General features: G+C 50.2%; 1 protein-coding gene across 1 annotated transcript in view; it reads left to right on the top strand.

The window, feature by feature from the left end:
- MEGF9 (multiple EGF like domains 9) overlaps positions 1 to 19722 on the top strand; it is a 55400-nt gene that overhangs the window by 30622 nt on the left and 5056 nt on the right. The window contains exons 3-5 of the mRNA XM_075112263.1: positions 10717 to 10856; positions 14433 to 14576; positions 15469 to 15741. Coding sequence (XP_074968364.1) covers positions 10717 to 10856; positions 14433 to 14576; positions 15469 to 15741 — 557 coding nt within the window. The remainder of the gene's footprint in view (positions 1 to 10716; positions 10857 to 14432; positions 14577 to 15468; positions 15742 to 19722) is intronic.

The raw sequence follows: 19722 nt of genomic DNA, 5'->3' as shown, positions 1-19722 counted from the left end.
ATGAGATTTTTGGCTCTTGTGCTGAAAGTATTGGATCTGGAGCTCTGCACTTGGTGTCTACCTGCCGCTGAGTCGCTGGATGAGCGGTGCATGACCCTCTCGGCAGTCCTCGCTTGGGACGGGGCACACAGGCGTTGCCCAACTCCAGCAACCAGCTTCTGTTTCATTGACATTAAAAATACTGTAAGTTGTGTTTTAAATTTATTTAGTAAAGACCAACCCAACTCTAACTTGCACAAGGTAATTCTGGCGTGCTGGCTTAAGAAAAAAGCGCCCGCTGTTCAGATGAGCCTCAGTAAAACAGCAGCATAGTTTTGGACTCTGACCCTTTTTGGCAGTGGCTGATCTGAGAGACAGACTGCCTGAAGGCTGAGCGCTCCGGGCACACAAAACACGCCTGATAAGTTTCAATCAGCTTGCCCAGGCTTTTGTAAAACTGCCTTTTGAAGCACCACCATGTGATGATTTATTAGTATTATTTCTAGGCATGCTCTGTGGCCGGCCAGATGGCACACCCAAGTACACTGTTTCTTAACTAGACCTCAAATGCAGACCATCAAATGAAAATAAATAATAATAAAAAAAACCCTTTTCCCGAGGCAGACAGTTGATTTTGGGAGTGAACATTGACCTGACATGCTGTCGCTATGAATGGAGTCCATGGCCACTAATCAAAGATCTATTTTGGTGGTGTTTTAAATTTGATTATCTGGGGAGATCCACACAGATCCCCCTCTGGGATGGCAGAGGATTTCTGTGCTCTGGTTTGGGTGATTATTTTTTTTTTTTGTTAGATGGAAAGCTGTGTGTGGTTGAAGCTGCAGCTTGCTGTGGGGCTGGGTGCAATCCTGGGCTGTTTGGAGAGGGCTGACACATCGCGGAGAGGGGAGTGTCTTGTCCCTGTTGCGGTAATGCCTAGGAAGCTCAGATAAAACCACAGTTTGCTGGGTTGGATGCTGTGTAGATGCTTGCTAAAGATAGCTGTGGAAGTGTTCATAGTCCATAGAGGAAGGGTGGAGAAAGAAGCTGAAGTTTCAAGGGCCATGGTCAAGGTCACAGAGTAGTGGAGAATGGGGACGGTGACTCATGTGGGTACATGGGCTGAGCTGGAAGGGCTGTGCTCCTGCTGCAGAGCCCCGGGATGGCGCCTGGGTGGGGAGGGTGCCTGGTGGTGGCCCCAGCCCCCGGCGACGTGGCCCCAGCCAGGAGCCGCTCCCCACCAGCTACATCTCTCGCCATGGTTTGGGCACCTTGAGCTGAAAGGTGTGTTGTCGGTTTCTCCGCCCTCTGAGGGAGCAAGAACATCCTACCTGGTGGAGGAGGCAAAGGTGAAGGCGATGCTGCTGGAGAAGGTCACCACGCCCAGGCTGGCCAGCCCACATCTCCCAGGCTTGCACCCCTGTGCATTTCTTTTTCTGTTTTCTTTTTGTGAGCAGAATCCTCTGCCTGAACTCTCATCTCCCACTCCTACGGCTGGGCAAGGAGCCAAGCCGGGGGCAGCAAAGGCAGTTGGGGGGGGGCGGTGGTCTCCAGCCCCTCCGGCCGGGCAGCGGTGGGAGCACTGGGGCTCCTCGCAGTGTTTCTGCAGCGCCCGGCACACCCCGGCTCTCCGCGTCCTGCGGTGCAGCTCTGCCCACAATGCCGCTCGTGTCCCCAGCTGACTCGTGGCACCGCGGCTGCTCCCCACGGCAGCCCTGCGACGTGGTCGCCGTTTTCCGGGCAAGAGGAGAGCGGTTTGGTTCAGGGGGAGCCTTTCATGCACCGACGTGAGGCGCTGCACAGGCACAGCTGCTTAAATGCACGCGGAAGTAATTTTCCTGTGTAAACCTGTCCTCTGGCTGATTTATTTCAAAGAGCAGGACTGCACACAGGAGGAGCCCAGCCTGAAAGAGGCAGTGTGTGGTATCCTCCTGGTGAGCAGGAGATTTTGAATGACTCTGCATTTATTTATTGATTTATTTATTTATTTTTACCTTGCTAACAGCACTGGCCAACCCTGCACTGCTCTGCAAACATTGGGTAAAACCGGTCAAGGGTAGCCCAGTGCATCCCAGCGGTCCCGGGCCCCGCTGGCTCACCTGCTGGTGCAGGGCTGTCCTGCACCCCAGTGAAGGCAGTGAGAGGTGGTGTTACCCTGATTCACCTCTTGCGAGGCATTCATTCGAGGTTTTCCTAGCCCAGCACGCGAGCCTTTGTGGCTTTTCTCCAAAGCGTGGCCCCACAGCTGCAGGGACAGCGTGTTTAGCCCATGAGCAAATGTCCCCACGCAGCTGCTCTTGCGCCCCAAGATTTGGGATGTGAGCGGAGGAGAAGGGCTGTGAAGCAGAGGATGCGATGAGACGCTGCTGCCTGGCAGAAGGGTTCAGCCCTCAGCTCCCTAATTCCCTGGGGAGGTTGTCTGCGTGTTAAACTGACTTATTCTGGTCCCAGGGAAGACAAGGTGGTGCAACTCCTGTTGTACCATTACCTGTGCTAGGGAACAAGAGGAGAGCTGCAGCTGCTGCGGGTGTTTAAGGATTGCCATATGGTTTAGCTAAACCTGGTTAACATCTAATCTGGGTTAGGCTTTTTCAGTTCCCTTAAAAAAATAAATAAATCTGTAAACTAAACACACATACAATGCTATCGTTGTCCCTAATGAAGAGAGAAGCATGTTAAATTGGGATCTGTAAATCAGTTTAAGTTTCTCCCTCTGCCTGTGCCTCAGTTTCCCCACAAGCAGAAGGGCGATGGGAAGCAGAGGCTGCGATGCGCTGCTCGGAGGCGATGCTGGCTCTGGTCCATGTCCTGCCCTGGAGCACACTGCACAAGTGTGCGGTGCTCTGCTCCTTCGCCAGCTGAGCAGCCTCCTTACTGCTGGCTGGGGAGGCAGCTTTGCGGCGTGTGATCCCGGTTCACGCACGGTTTGTGCTGCAGGCTCGGCATAAGGCGTGTTAGAGAGCGCTCCTGTCACTCATTTCTGTTTTAAAAAAAAAAAAAAAAAGCATGCCTATAAATGCCAAAGTGTTAATTCAGATCCTCAAGGTGATCTCATGTTTTATGTTCATATTAAAAAGAATAAGGCTGAGCGTCCCTGACAACATTTATACATGGCTGTCCCCTGGAGCAGGGGTGCTGCGAGGCTGAAAGCAGTGCTGTTAGCTGGGCAGTCTCTATCCTGTATGCCTCCTTTGTAGTGGGCCTCTCTTCGGAGAGGCTGATCTTGTGACCCTCACTCGTATGGATTTGCAAGAGTGTTGCTGGTGAGAGTAAGGTCAGCAGCACTGGACAATGTTCTTTGTTAAGGTCTTTGAATAAGGGCTGGGGTTTCTGAAGGAGCTTGGGGATGCTGGACAGGGAGAGCCGCAGGCTGGGTTTGCCAGAGATGGTGGGATGTGAAAAGATGCAGAGAGACCTTGTGGGGGGAAAAGCAATAAGGAACATCGGTCCTGATAGCATTGGGAAGCACCCAGGTGGGTCACGGACGAGATGTACCTTGAGCATCATGTCGTATGAAGCTACACGAGGCAGAATTTGTTAGTCAGAAAACGCAGATCTGTTGAAATTCAAGGTTTTAGTGGAGCTTCACCAGCCTGGGCAGGAAGAGTGCTCGTGGCAGTGATGTGAGATGAGACCTCATGTTCCCAGGGCTTCTGCCCATCCCAGCCGCAGGAGGTTATTTGGGGGAAGGCAGTAGAGTTCTTATTTTGCATAGAGAAAATCTTCATTTTCTGTCTTTAGAGTGTCATCACACTTCTGAAATGTCTTTTTCTTTGCGTGGGAACTTCATTGCCATTCTACTGTATTTTGGCAGTCCAGTAAACCACACTGGGCACCGCTCCCCTTCGGAGATGAAACCTTGGGAACCCAACTCCTCAAGGACTTATTTTTTAAAAACAAACAAAAAAAAAACCCTTTTCCCCTATTTTAAAAAGACTGTTCTCCCTTTTATGGATTATCTGAGCAGAAGCGGTGGCTCATTATCTCCCAGTAATGCCTTGTCAGCATCACACTGCAGAGAACAGATTTTTCTTTTTTTTTTGTAGCGGAAATCGTTACATGTGGACATCATAAAAGCAGAAGAATACCTCGTTAGAGCATATTTTTATGCGTGCTTTAATTATCTAAATCTCACTCCTATTACAGGCTCTTATATCCTTCACACCTGATTAGCTCTCCTCCTCTCTTCCCCCACAAGCAGGTAAATATTGTACCTGCCCCTATTTTTATTCAGTTGCAGACAGGGATGGGAAATAAATGAGTGACTGGACACAGCAGCAGGGAAAGGTAGACTGTTATCATCTCCCCTACAATAATTATGGCTTCTCGGAAATCCTGTTATTTTGTCGATTTCCCAGCCTCTTTGCTGTTCCCGTGTGGTCGGTCTGCAGGCTCGCTGCTCTGGTAAACATTGACTGCCCTCAGAAAAAAAAAATTGGCTCAAATTTTTAAGCTCTTATGTCTGAATTCCGGTTCGGGGGAGGTGGTGCCCAGCCTGATTTCAGGCAGTGCTTATTGCCCGGGCCTTGTTCTGCTGCCTGTGAGGAGGCATCAGTAGAGGCCTGGGGGATGGAGGGACTACGCTGGGCAAAACTGGTGTGCCCAGTGGGGACCAGCCCCATCTCGCCGCCTTCCCCATTGATGTGTCCTCCTCTGCGTGGAGGTTGCCTGTCCCATCCCCTTGCTCTGGGGACCCACTGTTTGGGGTTGAGATGTTGCAGTTGGTTAAGCTTTTGCTGCTCTTCCTCGTGTGAAGCTGCAGAGGTCCCCATCCAACCTTGCTCTCTGGGGCCATCATGCTCTTCCCGTTGCTTCCTCCCTCCCCAGCCAGCCAGGGTCCCGCTGGTTGGTGCCGGGAGGGCACCCGGAGGAGACGGCACAGCCCCAGGCTGGAGGTCCGCGGCTCTCCCAGCAGCACGGGGCATCCTCGGCAGGGGCCACGAGGCCGCAGAGGCGGCGGTGGCCAGACAAGGTGGCCCTTTGACATTTACAGAATGGTCTTTCAGAGCTGTGAAGTGTCCCCGCTCAGTCGAGGGCTGCCATATAAACAGATGCCGTCCCCCGGCACAAAGTGAGGAATGCGGCGCACAATGGCCCAATGTTCGCCGCAATAAAGCCCCACTTCTTCTGCCCTCCACAAAGGCAGCTCTGAGCGGGGCGGCAGGCGTGGGGCTCGGCTGCGGTCGCGCTAGCCCTTCCACCGAAGCGTTTGGGCTGCTGGTGGCTTTGGTTGGAGACGAGGGAGCGGGGAGGTGAAACCCAACATGGGGCTTTTTCCTGCTCTCTGCATCCCCACATGCTGGCGTTCAAATTAGTTGACCTCAAGGAAAATCAGGACGTGGGTTATGAGGGTTCTTGGTTTGCTCAGGGTTTGTGTAGAGAGCGTTGGTTTTCCATGGAAGCGTCTTGGAGCGCTTAGCTTTCAAATGTTAACTTTTCTACGTTGCTCAGAAAATGTAAGAGAGATTTATCCCCTGGCTGCTGTCAGACATCACAGAAAATCAGCACAAAAGCAGCTGGGCTCGCTGGAGAAACGCACCATTTTTAGTGACATCTCTTCTGAATCCTCCTAATCTTGTGCAGCATCCTTTTGTCTTATTCCATCAAAGTGTGACAAAGCCTTTTCATGAGGGTTGTTTTACAGATGCTCGTAGTTCAGCAACCCATTTTTCCTCATTCATACAGAGCACCGTCATTGCTGTTAATCGTATATGTTACAGGAAGACCTCCGGGCCCTGCTGGGATGAGTGATGGGCGTATCTGTAACCCGAGGTTTACAAGGCAGCGGCTGGGAGGCGATGGGGCAGCAGGTGAAGCTGGAGATGCCGCCAGGTCGGGGAAGGGCCAGCAGGACCCTCGCTTTCCTCTTTCCCAGGGCAGCGCGGCCCCTCGCTGGCTCTTCTGGGGATGCTCCTGGCAAGTGACGTGGTCCTGGCAGATGCTGGGGCGCGCGGGGTGCGTATGTACGCTCTGCGCTTCGAGGTGAAGGCAGTAAATGTATTGGGCAAAACTCCCCTTCAAAGCTGTGGGGGGTTTTGTGTGGCTGATCTGCATGGGGTGCCCTGGTTTGAGACCCGTGGGGGCTCTGTCCTCTGACTCTGCTCCAGCACCTTAGCAGTCTCGTACATTTTAAAGACACAAAAGCTTGGGGCTGTACCGTTTTGGCTGGCTCTGACTTGGTCAGGAAGGCCCTGGGCTCTCAACAGCAGCTGGGCATCCAGGTTTTTCTGTCAGCTGGGAAAACATTCAAAATTAATTTCTCCCTTACCTCCTCCTCAGGGGGAAAAAAAAAAAAAGAAGAAAATAAATGATTAGAGCTTGCTGAGGGTTTTCTCTTACACCATTAAACCACGCACAGCATGCCTCCGAACAGCCCTTACGGCTATGGTCCTCCGTCTTCCCATCCATCTTGTGTCTGTCATGTCCTCACTAACTTAGGGATGTTTCTGTGGAGGAGGGCTCACGCTGGACAACGCGGGGAGACTCACCGCAGGCGCAGCTGCGCGTTGCAGTTGGTCTCAGATCACAGATATTTTAATGCTGCTTTTTTGCTTCCTTGTAATGAGGCCTCGAGTTCCTGTGCTGAGCAGTGCAGGGTTAGGGCATTGCCTGAGCTCCCAGGGGAGCCTGTCCCATCCGTGCGTCCTCCCCCAGCCATCAGACCTGGCACAAAATTATCTGCATGATGCTCTGCAGCTTCAGGCCAGGCATGAGCTGGGATTTTGGAGGTGTCCCCTGTTCTTGTTCATTCAGCTGGTCTCTTCTTCCAAGTTACAAGCGATAGGATGAGAGAAGGCCTCAAATTGCATCAGGTTTAGACTGGGTATTAGGAAGGAAATCTTTACTGCAAGAGTGGCCAGGCACTGGCACAGGCTGCCCAGAGACGTGGTGGGGTCACCATCCCTGGGGGGGTTCAAAAACCGTGTAGACGTGGCCCTTGGGGACATGGCTTAGGAGGCCTGGGGGTGTTGGGGTGACGGTTGGATCTGATGATCTTAGAGGTCTTTTCCAACCCTAATGATTCTGTGATTCCTTCTGCTCTGCTTCTAGGACACTTCCAAGCAGGGTCAAAACTATCTGCAGTCATCGTATAACAGCACCCAGAGCAATGCACGGAGGGGGTTTCTCTGTTGTACCCTCATAACTTGTGTAGCTGTAAAGCTGCGGTCCCACATAAAATCCCACCACAGGCAACGTTTTGTTGCCACCAGTGGCATGAATCGCTTGGTGGGTGATGGGATTTCCTGCATCCTGTGGCTGTTTCCCCTTGGGTGGAGTAAAGGGGGCTGTGGGGGGTGGAAGTGAAATCAGACTGGCCTTTGCAGACGTAGTGTGGGGTGTAGGCTGTTCCCCCTTGCCCTCGGTGTCTGCTGGCACCCTGCTGCCCTGGGTGGCCGCCTCCTGCTGCCATCGGGTGCTGCCCAGCCCCAGGCTGTCGCCCGGCAGGCATCGAGACAGCAGCTCCTAAGGTGCAACATAAGCCCAAGGCTGGGAGCTGCCAGGCGATGAGATGCACAAGCTCCCGCCTTGGAGGGGTCCCCAGCCTGGTGTGTAGCCCCCAGCCCCAAGGGTCGGCTCACTCGGCATCGGATCCAAGCCTTGCTCGTGGTCTGCCCCTATCCCTGCTGGCCAGCTAATCACTGCCTGCTCCTTCTGCCAGCATCTCTTGTGCTGTTGATGTTTTTAATCGTTAGGTGACCTATATAAAGTTGATGGATAATGTGATGGCGATATACACTACCTACACAGTCTTTTAAGTATTTTTGTAAAATCTAGTAGAAACCAAGGCTGGCAGGAGGCTTTTGTTACTGGAAGTCTGTTTTTGCCCCAACACATCCTTCCATCAATTCTTTTCTGAGAGCTAAAAATTGGCTGGCTTTAGTGGAGTTAATAATCATCTGAAATGGAGTTGAGCAATTGATGTTGCTGCATTTAAATGCTTCCCTCCTCCCTTCCCCCTCCTTCCCCCCCACTTCCCCCAAAAAAGAAATTCCTGGCTGTTACTCAAAATCCAGTTCAGTTCTCACTGTGCAAGTATTAAACTGTGGGCCTTTTCTTTCAAGTTTCTGGATTTTTATGGGCACAATTGGTCTGTTAACAGGACTTTTTTTTTTTTGTGGTTTCAATGCATTTATATCATTGACCTTTGCTTTAAAAAGTGTCTGACAGTCTTTACTGGACTGGAGCTATGAAAAGGAGTGTTGTAAGGGGGCTTTATTCTATGGAAGCAATGACCACAGGCAAAGCTTTATATTTGCTGAGTGATTTAATTCTTGCACATGCAGGACTTGGCTCTGTGCCATGTGTAACATGTTGAGAAAAGGTCTGCTTGAGAGGCATTAAACCCAAACTTTCCAAAACCGTCTTTTTTTTTTTTAAATAGCTTTCTTTCCTGTTATTTTTAAGCTAACGTGTAAAATCAAGGGAGGCTGCGCCAAAATGCTGCATTGAGCTCTAGCAGAGTCACTGGGGAAATAAACCTCCTTTAAAGAAATGAAGTGGGAGTCTGGATGGAAGGGTGCCAGCCAGGAGGAAGAGGAGGGTGGAATTAAGATAAAGGCTTGATCGAGGGACAGGAGAGAGTAAAACGGAGCACCCTGGGCTCCAGGAGGAAGCCTGGGAGGGTGAAGATTATACAGCTCCAGTGCTTGATCCTGTAAAGCCCTGCTCATAGGGCACATGCCCAGAAGATGAGTTTTCAGGCTAAATATCAGATCCCCAGCAAATTAGGTTTTTTTCCCTGCCTGGCTTTGCCTGTTCCCTGCCTGCTTACAGCAGTACATGTCCAGTAGTGGTCAGAAGCAAATAAAAACAAACTGCTTTTTGTTTGCTCTTGTTTTAAACACTGTGACAACATTTGGATTAATGGTAGGTCTTGTGAAAAGCTCTTTAAAAGTCAAATGTACTGAGCTGCTTAACAGCATCTCTTTGAATTCTGCATGTGCCTGCTGCAATTCCAGATAATGGTCTGGAGAGCAAGGAAACACCGCGTTTCTTTTTCCTTCTTTTAGCCAGTCCAGTAAATATGCCCGAAGTTTTGTATTCTGAAACTCTTTAGTTGTGTAGCCACTTGGGCCGCGTTCCGTATTTTGGTGTGCTTTTGAGGATTTCCTCCTCCTTTGGCAAGCAAACGAACAACAGAAATACTAAATTATGTTAATTTCTGACAGAAGCAATGTCTTCCCCAAAACATTGCGATCTAATGCATTTTAATTAAAAACAACACATCAACAGCGCATCAAGCCGTTTGGAGCCTCAGCCTCTATTAGTTTTAATCAGCAGATTTTTCTAGGGGCTTTTAGAAGCAAATTGTGCCTTGCTCGTTCTTCCCCAGGAGCAGCGAGGGAGAACAATAGATTATCTTTGTGCAGGCACACCGCACCCTGAAACGCTGTGGATGAAAAAGGTGGGTGAATAGGGTGGAGGTTACAGAGGGGCTACGAGGAGGGCGCATCCAGCAGCGTGCGGGGGTGCCCCGTGGACGGTACCCGCCTCGCCCGCTGCAGCTGCACATAAATCCGTCTCCTGGAGGAGACCAAATCACGTTTATTTGGGTTGCTGTCCTGGCTTCCCTGTGCAGCACGCAGGGGTTGAGGTCTCCTGCAGGTCGCCCCAGGGCTGTCGGAGATGGAGAGGCATTTCTGTGCTCTCTTGTCCTGGGCTGGTGTGCAGGTGGGATGAGCCGTAGCCGGCAGTCGCCGTGCTGGGGGGTGGATGGGAAAGAGCACTTTACTCATAGCCATGATTTCTCTGAGGGTTGAGCCTAAATGCTGCTGGTATGTAAAGTCTCTTATGAAAGCAATAGTTTTGAAGCCTGTATGTGGAGGGACTGGCATGGAAAGCCAAAGGAATGAGGGTAACCCCTGCTTTTTATAGCCTCCTGGTATTTGCTCATGCCAGCTAACACCAATACCCTCTATTTTAACTTGTGCAGAGCTCCACCCTCACCGCAGCCAGCCTCAGTGCCCAAGTAAACAGGCTGGGCCTGGGGTTAGCTACAGTGGAAACCGCAGGGGAAGGGAAAACCCTCTCTTGTCTCTCTCTCCCTGGCTCCTACTGGGTAGAAGTTGACTGGGGAGAGGGGCTTTGCCCGGGTGGCCGCAGGGATGTTGCGTGGAAGGGGTAAGTAGGATCATGGAGGAGAAGCGGAGGGGGTGCAGGTGGCTGATGGCCGCCTGGGCTGAAAGCTGAGCGGGACACCTGAGCTGCTGCCACTGGCTCTTGGGGGAGAGCCGGGAAAGCAGGTGGTGAGCAGGGAACCGTCCGCTGGCCTGAAAATCTGGGGGGGTACCGCTCAGCACCAACGCGGAGGGAGGTGATCGTCCACGCGGGTGCTCTTTTATCATGCAGGCATTGTGAGCGTGGGTGTCCCAGCGTCCTGCAGGTCCCGGGGCAGGTGCTTGATGAAGCTGGTACCAGAGAGGGGCTGTCAGAGCATCTGCTGGGGGCTGATGCTTGGGGATGGCTATAGGCCAAGGCTTTCCAGAGGAGTGATGATTTCTGGTGCCCGGCTGGAACCGCTGTCAGGGCAACTGGTTTTGCAGAGACTCAGCCTTCCTTGAACTCCTCATCACTTCTTGGAAATTGTTGGCCATGGGTTTTACGCCCTGCTTCCAGTGGGCGTTTTTGTGCAGAATTCCGCACTCCAGAAAGGCAGCCCAGAACACTGGCCACAGGTTGGTACTTTGGATGCCTCCCAGCACATCCCAATTTCACTGTTGGCTTTTCTCTGTGCAGCTCTGGGAAGTGCCGGTGTAAAGTTGGTGTCACGGACCTGAAGTGTGACCGGTGCAGTGACGGGTACTACAGGTTTAACGAAACCACCTGCGAGCCATGCCAGTGCAACAACCGCTCCAAAACCTGCGACAGCCTGACAGGTAACTTTCCTTTTGTGACCGTGGTGGGTACTGACTTCACCTGTCTTCTCTGGTTTTTGCCGTTTTTATTCAGCAGACCTCTGCTCTCATCCTCTTCAGCTGCATCTTTATGCCTTGAGTACCCAGATTCTTTACCTTAAAAACGAAAAGAGAACGCGTGGCAAGGTTGGAGCTAGTCCTCTTCTCAAAGAAGTCAATAAAGGCCGCGTTATTTACCCCAGGCTGCAGTGCAGAGCCTTTATTCTGCAGTCTCTATTGGAAATCAGTGCTCTATTGTTCTTTGCACTTACACAAATACACAACACGGGATTTTAAGGAGCTTTTGTTTAACTGCTGTTTACCTGGAAACATATACTGTAGTGGCACTGACGTAAGGTGACTGTTATTGCCACAGACAACATGGTTAGTGCTGGAAAAAACTGGCAGCACCTAATTAATACTGCCCACTTTTTATAAATTTGCCTTGTTCATTTTCCTTGATCATTTTGTTGACTGTCTCTCACTCATACAGATGTTGATGGAGAGCAAATGTAGAAGCACCTGTGCTTGAATAGCTTATGGGAGGGCAGGGGGGAACCTAATTGCTTTCCCATTTCCACCGAAAGGAGGGATCCCGGAGCAGCAACGTTCTGCGACTGCCTGCGCAATCCCCACTGTAGCAACAAAACTCGTGCTTCAAAATCCAAATTCTTATCAAAGCTTCCAGTCTGAAATGCAGTTCTGTAATCTTTATCCAGGAGCTTAGAAAGGCGCAATGATTTTTAAAACGTTGCAGGGTTTTTTGCATAGCTGGCAGAGAGGCAGAGCTCATCAGATATGGTATTTCTGGGCAATTTCTGCACTAGTGTCTATTCTCTCGTGGCCTGTGTGTTTGCAGCAGAGGAAGGGGCGCCCACGGTGCTGACTGTGCCCGGCCAACGTCCTGATCCTGCTCGGCAGAGAGTGTTTCTGTGGGTGTCGGGTAGCGGCGGGCACCACACCTGCACTCCTTGAGGATGAATTATTGCATTCATTCCTATGTGATCTTTATGTGCTTCTGTCCTGCTAATATAGAAGTGTATAAGATTGTGCCTAAAGCTGTGCGCACATCAGCTGCGCTACTGATTCGGAGATGGGTGCGTGGGTTTTGTGAAGGAGTAAGATAATCTGCTCTTCCTTTTTCGCCCTCAATGTTCCCCCTGCTCTTGATTAAAAAAGAAACCAAAAATCCCAGAAAAGCCAAAACCCAGTGCAGCCCTTGCCTCCGGGATGGGGCTGTTCCAGCAGCGCTTCTGCTGGGGCTGTACAGCGCTGACTGCAGTGCTGCAAAGAAAAAACCCTCTTTTTCGTTAATGGCCTATTAATGAAAGGGATTGGACAAAAATCCCTTTTTAAAAAAATTTCCTCCATCTGCTTTATTTGCTGCTGGGGGGGGGAACCCACCAAATTCAGAACAGAGGACAGTCGATTAAAAATTACATCTGACATCTAATAAGTAACACAGTGCTCTCAGCCTGCTCTAGAGACTGCACTTTGTGTGACCTCCCCAGCTTTACATCAACTGTGTGTAGTCTTTGTCAGATTTTCAAGGTTTCTTCCGCATTAATGCCGTACTTTGGGCTCCCTCTGCTGGCTCCGCAGCCGGCTCCGCATGGCCTCGCTCGCCCTTGCTCTGGCCAGGAGGAATTTTGAAAATGACTGTGCTGGAAATTGGGCAGCCAGAGCTCCCCAGGCGACAGCGCTTCCTTCGGCACGACCCTTGGGCCCCGTGTTGTGTCTGGGCAGTGAGTTTGGTTGCTTCTTCCCAGTTGGGGTACTGTGAGGTCTGATCCTTCCCCAGGGCATTATCAGGATGGGAAGTGCTATTAATTATTAAGGCTTTCCACAGCGATACCTGATCGCAAGCCCATGCATGCTTTACATGGCTGAGCAACTTGCTGACTCATTGGAAACACAGCCATTTTGCAGGGCTGGTGTGGATAAATGCGAGTAATTTCTGCCGATGGGAGACATTCGTCCTGAAATGACCAAGACTGTATAGAAAATGCAAGTGTAATTCCAGATTTATACCACCATCAACGCCTGCAGAGCACGGTCCAGGGCACCCTTAGTGCTGATGGGGCAAGCTGACCTTCCACGAGCCGGTCTGTCCCCGGCATCCTGCTGAAGCAGCTGATCGAGGTTTCCAACTGGAGAAACCGAGACCAGCAGATAATTTTCCCCTCTAATCCTGAGATGTCTCCCACAAAAACCACCGGCTCGTGTCTGACAAGCTGTTGGGTGAAGAGCAAACAGTGTGTGGGAGCTGACGCCGAGCAAGTGTCCTTAGTCATTGGGGTGAATCAGCCGCTTCCCAAAGGCGGCAGCTGCTGGGGTTTGCTTCCTGCCCTGGGCGCGAGGGTTGGCTGCAAGGGCACGTCGGGCTTGCTCAGGGATGCTCAGCTGCAGAGTCATCGCTGTGGAAAGAGAAGAGGAGGAGCTGTGCAGCGTGTTGGGCTTGCAAGGGAGCCAAATTGTTCCAATATTAATAAGGAAATCTGGTTTTTTAACAGTCAGCATTAACCTAATTCAGGATTTTTTTTTCTGTGGTTAATGCTGATATGAGACTTTTCCATACCCCTGCAGCACTGCTAGATTAGCTCAGTGAATCTCCTGTCAGTGCTTATATACGCAGTGAATAAACTGTTCTGTGCTGCCCTGGTTTGTTAGAAGGTGGCTGTTGCCTTTTCAGAGCCTTGTACACAGGATTTAACCAAATAAGCTTCCCTCAGGTCACTGCCGCCTCGACAAGGAGCCTGCTGAATTACAGGATGTTCCTGATGACGGATGAGCTTTTGATAGAGGCTGCGTGTTTATAACTATGGAGATTTTTCTTTCTCTGGTCACGGCAGTACCAAAATGCAATTTAGAGGGCCATTAGGACACAGCCTCCGCTAAGACACAGCACGTCAATTTTCTGATGCAGGGGCTACCCCAGGAAGGGGAGGTGGCTCATGTGAACCCCCAGTTCTCCTCTGTTTCTCCGGGAAGGTCAGTAATTGCTGCTGCCTCGTGCCTGTAGCAAACGCTCCTCCTGTAATGGAGATGGAGGAGCTAAAGCCACGCTGGTGGGATGGAGCCATCTGCCTCCAAAGCAGGACGGTGGCACTTCCTTACCCCTGCCCACCAGCTCTGCGCTGTAGGAAGAGGCTGTACACAAAAAAGGCCAGAGGTATAGAGGGGAGGGACCCCTCATGAGAGTGAGGGATTTGAAGCACCAAGACCCTGGCTCACTGGCATAGATGCAAACTGAAGCCCCTTTCCTTGAGTACCATTTACTATTGGTGGCATGTGTTAACCTGCACTGACCTTTTAAAGTGAGGAATTGTGGGCCTCTCTGCTGGAGCTCCCTACTTTTTCACCTTATGTGCTTGTGTGTGGAGGTGGGGACAGCCATCAGAAGGTCATGAGAGGCCAGGATCATGTTTTGGCCAGAGGGCATCCAAAATCACCTGTGAGCTCTGATAATTGAGAACACTCCATGCAGATTCTTGCTCCAAATGTTCTGCTCCAGTTCCTGCTGCTGAGCGGTTGCTTGTGCTCCTTTCCCTTCCCCAGGCACCTGCCTGCACTGCCAGGAAAACACCGAGGGAAGACACTGCGAGCTCTGCAAGGAGGGCTTCTACAGAAGCAGCCATCCTGCCCACACCTGCCGTCACTGCCCGTGCTCCACCGTGGCGTCGACCGGCACCTGTCGAATACGTAAGGCTTTCATTTTGGTTTGCTTCCTCAGATAATGGGCGTAGCTCTTCTCAATGCGTTTCGATTAAACTGCCACTCAGCGTGCATCAGCCTGGCGAGGCGGTGCAGAGCCCCTGAACATCCCGTTCGCGGGAACCTGGGCGCCTCGCTGGAAGCAGCGCCTGCCGTGATGCATCCCTGCCGCTTGTGTTGCCTCTTGTGAGAGCAGCGGAGGACATCAGAAACGCTTTGCCACAGGCTGCAGTTTGCTCTGTAGAACACGCAAAGTTTTGCAGAGAGAAGCTGCTGGGATTGTGGCAGGCAGGGAGAGGTGCAGGAGGTGGCCAGCAGTGCCGCGTAGCCATCCATGCCTCTGTGAGCCCTCTTCTGAACATCTCCATGGGGCTCCAAACAGAGATTACCCAATCTTCCTGCTCTATTTTGGTGTAACCATGAGAAGTCATAGCTATAATAAATATATGTAAGACTCTTTTTGATGTTTCCTTACTCGGTTTTGCAATCAAGCCTCTTCTGGCTTCATACAGGCCAAAATGTTCCTGCAGATTGCCAACATCCCTGATATAGTTGCATCTGTTTTCTGAAATTGTCTGTTTGAGATGGAAGCGTTCAGGAGTTATAACCTGTTTCCTTAGCAATGTGCCGAGCATGTTCTGTGAGGCTGGTACAAGGATCAGAAACCCCCAAAGCTTTCCCGCCCCCCGCTAGGAACAGAGAAACTGCTGCAGTTCAAAAGTTACATTTTCAGCTTCAAATCTGAGAAGGGTTTATACTCAGTAGCTGCTGATTTTTGTCATAGTGACTTGAGGTCAGGTCCCACAGAACAAATCCCACTGTGGGTGTTTCTCTGCAAGAGGCTGTGGCACATACCGGCTTTGCTTTCTGTGTTCCTCAGAGCCTCATGAAACTGCCCCAAGGTGTGACAAATGCAAAACTGGGTACACTGGCCCAAATTGCAACCAGTGCGACAACGGCTACTACAACTCCGACAGCATCTGCGTGAGATGTAAATGCAACGGGAACGTGGACCCAGCACGGTCGCCCAGAGTGTGCAAGCCGGATAGCGGGGAGTGCATCGGCTGCCTGTACCACACTGCTGGGTTTCACTGCGAGGAGTGTGAGGACGGCTACATCCGAGACCCCGAGGGCACCAACTGCACCAGGAAAGGTAAAACATGCTCCTCAAATCGGTGTCAAAGCTTGCTGTGCGCCTCAGGTGGGCACAAGCTGCCTGAAGGCTGGGAAGGGAATACTGTTAATTGTTCAAACTGGTTTAGATTCATCTGGCCTGGGGTGCAGGGAAGAAAACCAGACCTTTATAACAGGTTGGTGCTTACTGGCCTTGAAATCTGTGGTTGAAAGTTAGCTCTGTGGCCACCCCGATTCCCAGACTGGCGGGCACCTCTAGTGAGCGAGCTGGAAAACACAAACCACTTGCAGTGTATTTAAATGTAGGGTTTCACATTCCTATTGCTTGATCTTTTAGTGCCCAGGAAATTGTCCTTATTGACTAGTCCATTCAATAGCACTGTCTGGTTCCCTAGAAAGGGTGTTTATAATAAGTGTTGTCACTCCTCATATTCTGCAAACAATAACTACTTGGACCAAGTTTAGATACTCTTTGGGTTTTTGTTGTTTATTTTTTCCCCTTTCTAACTGGAGAAGATAAAGCTCGGAGAAGTGAGATCCAAACTTAAGCAGCGAGTTAACACTGGAATTTACTGGGCCCTGCTCTGGGGGTCTCTCATCAGTCTTCAGTCCACATCTGAGACACTGAATACAGCATCTCAGATGCAAACTAGCTCTGGTGCTTAGAGCCTCCATAGCAGGAGGCCTTATAGTGAAATGAGATAAAATGGTTCTTAAGTTGCAACTTCAGTGGTTATCGGAGGTTGGTCCACAAGGTGGGTCTCCAGCTCCATGCATGGAAACATTACAGGCGTTGTGTTCGATCAGAGAACCCAGGGTTCAGGAAGGTATCTGGGCCCAAATTTGTCCTTGTCTCCAACAGAGATTTAATTCAGATCTTCCATTAGGAGCTAATGTGGTTTTCACTCCCATGCTGCTCTCTGGAGGTGTAACCACAGAGTCCTCCTCTGCATGGGGAGATGATCGATACAAAAAAGTTGAATGCTCATTAGCTGTAACTGTCCTGTTACAGGGCTGGAAATGGCAGCTGTGCGTCGGGTCATCCATTACCTCTGCCTGCACAGCTCTGTCTTTGTGCAATGAGCTACGTGACCTTGCTCTATTAAAATCCATATGTATGGCTTTGCTTGTGTACTTGCAGTTTTCACCATTCATTTTATTTTTACTGGCATTGTTACAGGCCATTCCTGATGTGGGGAGAGACGGTCCATTTTCAAAGGGACTGGGACACGCTATTCTGGTTTTCCTGTTTCCTTGACACCTGTTGCTTCCCTTTCTTGTTAAGCAATTAAAAAGGTGTACGGTTTCTCTCCAGTTTCTTACACAAAATTTGCCTAAAAATTGGCATGTGAGGTACCGTGCATTAACTAGTTTTAGGTTAAGATTGACATAAACCACTAGTGCATTTGAGTGGCCTGGTTCTGAGTGGCTTCTAGAGTGAAATCTTCACCTGCCAGATCTGCAGCTGAAATTGCTGGAGTCTGAGACTCTTAAGTGGTCGCGGTTGAAGACAGCCAGCATGTTTTTTTACCAACCTCTAGTATCCACAGGGACTGTTCGGGGTGTTTAAACCTGACCAAAGTCTTGATGCTTTCAAGGCTGATGAAGAGAAATATTCACAGGACATGTGGGATGACCAAAGTCAGTGTTTCTGACCCCTGGGTGGATGGTGTTCCTGCTGTGATGGTGAGGCACAGCAGCAAGGATTTAGTGATGCAAGGTGGCACCGTGCCACCTGGCCGAGCACTGCAGCCCTCCCCGAGAGCTGGCGCGTGGGCTGCTGGCGCGGCCCCGGCTCCTGCTGGTGCTCATTCATTGCAGGAGGTAGCAGAAGCTTTGCAAAGGCTGCATTTCAATCAAGCAGCTGGATATGACGCTCATGTCAAAGCTGCCAAAGCAGCCCATTGACTGAACAGCTGCCACTCTCAAGGAGCTGCTTGAGGACATCTGGAGGGCTGGCACGGCCCTGGTGAGCGGAAACAGGCGTCGCTGTATCACGGCCCGAACGCGACGGTCCGCGGTCAGAGCATGGCACTGGGTTCACCATGACGTTATGGTCAGTTCCAGGAAATGTTTTCACCCATGTTCCCCTTGCCATCACTTAGCTGATGCTGACTCACAAATAAAGCCCAGAAAAGCCCTGTTTCCTTGCTGGTAAATCAGCCATTGTCTCTGTTCTGGTTTTTTTTTCTAATTATAGCTACTGGCAGGGTTTGCCAAGGATTGAGTGTTGATTAAGGAATTTGGAAAGGATGACTGAATTCCTCATGCCCTTCTCCCAAAGCTGTATCCAGGAACCTCTTGCTCCTGTTACGTTGCTTCCTACTGCTAAAATCTGCCTGTTATCCCATAGAGAAATGCCGTCTGGCATTCAGCACCCCAAGTAGCCTTATCAACCTAAGGCAGGAGCTGCTGCAGGGAGGGGCTCTGAGAAGGAGCCTAAATTAGGTGTGTGATGCCCCCTCTAGAGGAGTTTCTTTCCCCATTGCCTGAACTGGGAACACGACAGCCCAAAGTTAACTCGTGGGAGTTCCCCTGAGGGCCTGTGGCAGGAGACGTGCTGAATATTTCCAGCTCCTGTTGCCATTGGAGATGCAACTTAGTGCAAAATTAGTCCTTTGGAAGTGACTCTCCTCCTCAGTCATAATTAGTAGACGTTCTGTTCAGGAGAGCTGGATCAATACAGCACAGCACCATCAGCTGTAATTGCAGCTGTAAGTGGGTTTAAAATGAAGTTGTATTTCTGGTAGCTGGAAGAGGAATGGAAGAGAGTGGGAAAGAGGGTGCAGAGAGGCCTGTGGAGCAATAGATGTAGAGAATATTTTGGTTGATTGAGGCTTCAGCTTCTGGAGGGTTCCTGTTACCTGAACTTGAGAATCTAAAATAGATCAGGTTATTCCTGTGAAGAAAACACTTCATAAGTTTATAAGTTACGTTTGGGAGCCTAACACTGAGGCTTTCATGGCCCTTTCTGAGGCCTTATCGCTCAACTGGTTCGAAGAAGGTGTAGTGAATTTGTATCCCACTTATGAGACCTCCAGCGTTAACTTGTCCCTGACTCCTAGATCTGAGAAAAGAATTGCCCGATGTCTGCTGGAAGCAAGGCAGGTTCTTGGCTATTTTGTGCCTGGGAACTGGCTGCAGAGGAAGATGGTGCTTGTGGTACAGTCTGGTCGTTTCCGTGTTCTCATCCTTCATATGTAGACATGTGCCAGCAGCTGAAACCAAAACAGGATCCAAACTGGCTTCTGCTTTGTTTGAAAGCTTCATAAGAACATTCACCATCTTCTTGTCTTGTCATTTTTTTACCTCCTGCTTCTGGTTATGCAGACTTGGGGGTTTCTGGGAGATGTGTGTATGACTTCCTCGTTCAAAAGCAGGACTGGGATTATTTTGCCCTTTTACATAAAGCAGGGTAAATATTGAAACCCATTGGTAAACACTGACAGCAGAATACTCACAGTTCATTTTTTCATTTTTGATCTTTTGTACAGGTAAGGCAGAAATAATAATACCGTGAACGTAATCTTACATCTCACGTACTAACTGTGAAAGGTTTAAGCTCCTGGAGTCGCTGTGTCCTCCCAGCCTGATTGTGCAGCCCACGCAGACAAGCGAAACTCTGCTCTCGTTAGGTTCAATGTCCAAACTCTTGCTGAGCTTGGTAGAGCCCCGTTTTCGTGGCTGACTCTGAGCTGGGCCGGGTGGCTTGCTTTCGTCATGAGCTCATGTATCTAACACTGAATCTTGGCTACTGTCCATCCACCACCGGACGTTTCATAGGAACGCTGCAGTCAATGAGCACTTAGCACACAGAATTATTTAAAAAACCCAAACCCAACCCTGGCTAACCATTTTTGTTAATTATTTCGAAAAAATACTAGCTTTAACAGTATAGACTTAGTTGCCTTAATAACTGTGAGATCAATGTCAAATCTCTTTTGTTTGTGTTTGATTCCAGCTTCGCATATTTTTATTGATCATTTTTTATTTGTTTTGT

Source organism: Phalacrocorax aristotelis, chromosome 17 (assembly GCF_949628215.1).
Source record: "Phalacrocorax aristotelis chromosome 17, bGulAri2.1, whole genome shotgun sequence".
NCBI lineage: Eukaryota > Metazoa > Chordata > Aves > Suliformes > Phalacrocoracidae > Phalacrocorax > Phalacrocorax aristotelis.
This window is presented reverse-complemented; position numbering and strand designations above follow the sequence as displayed.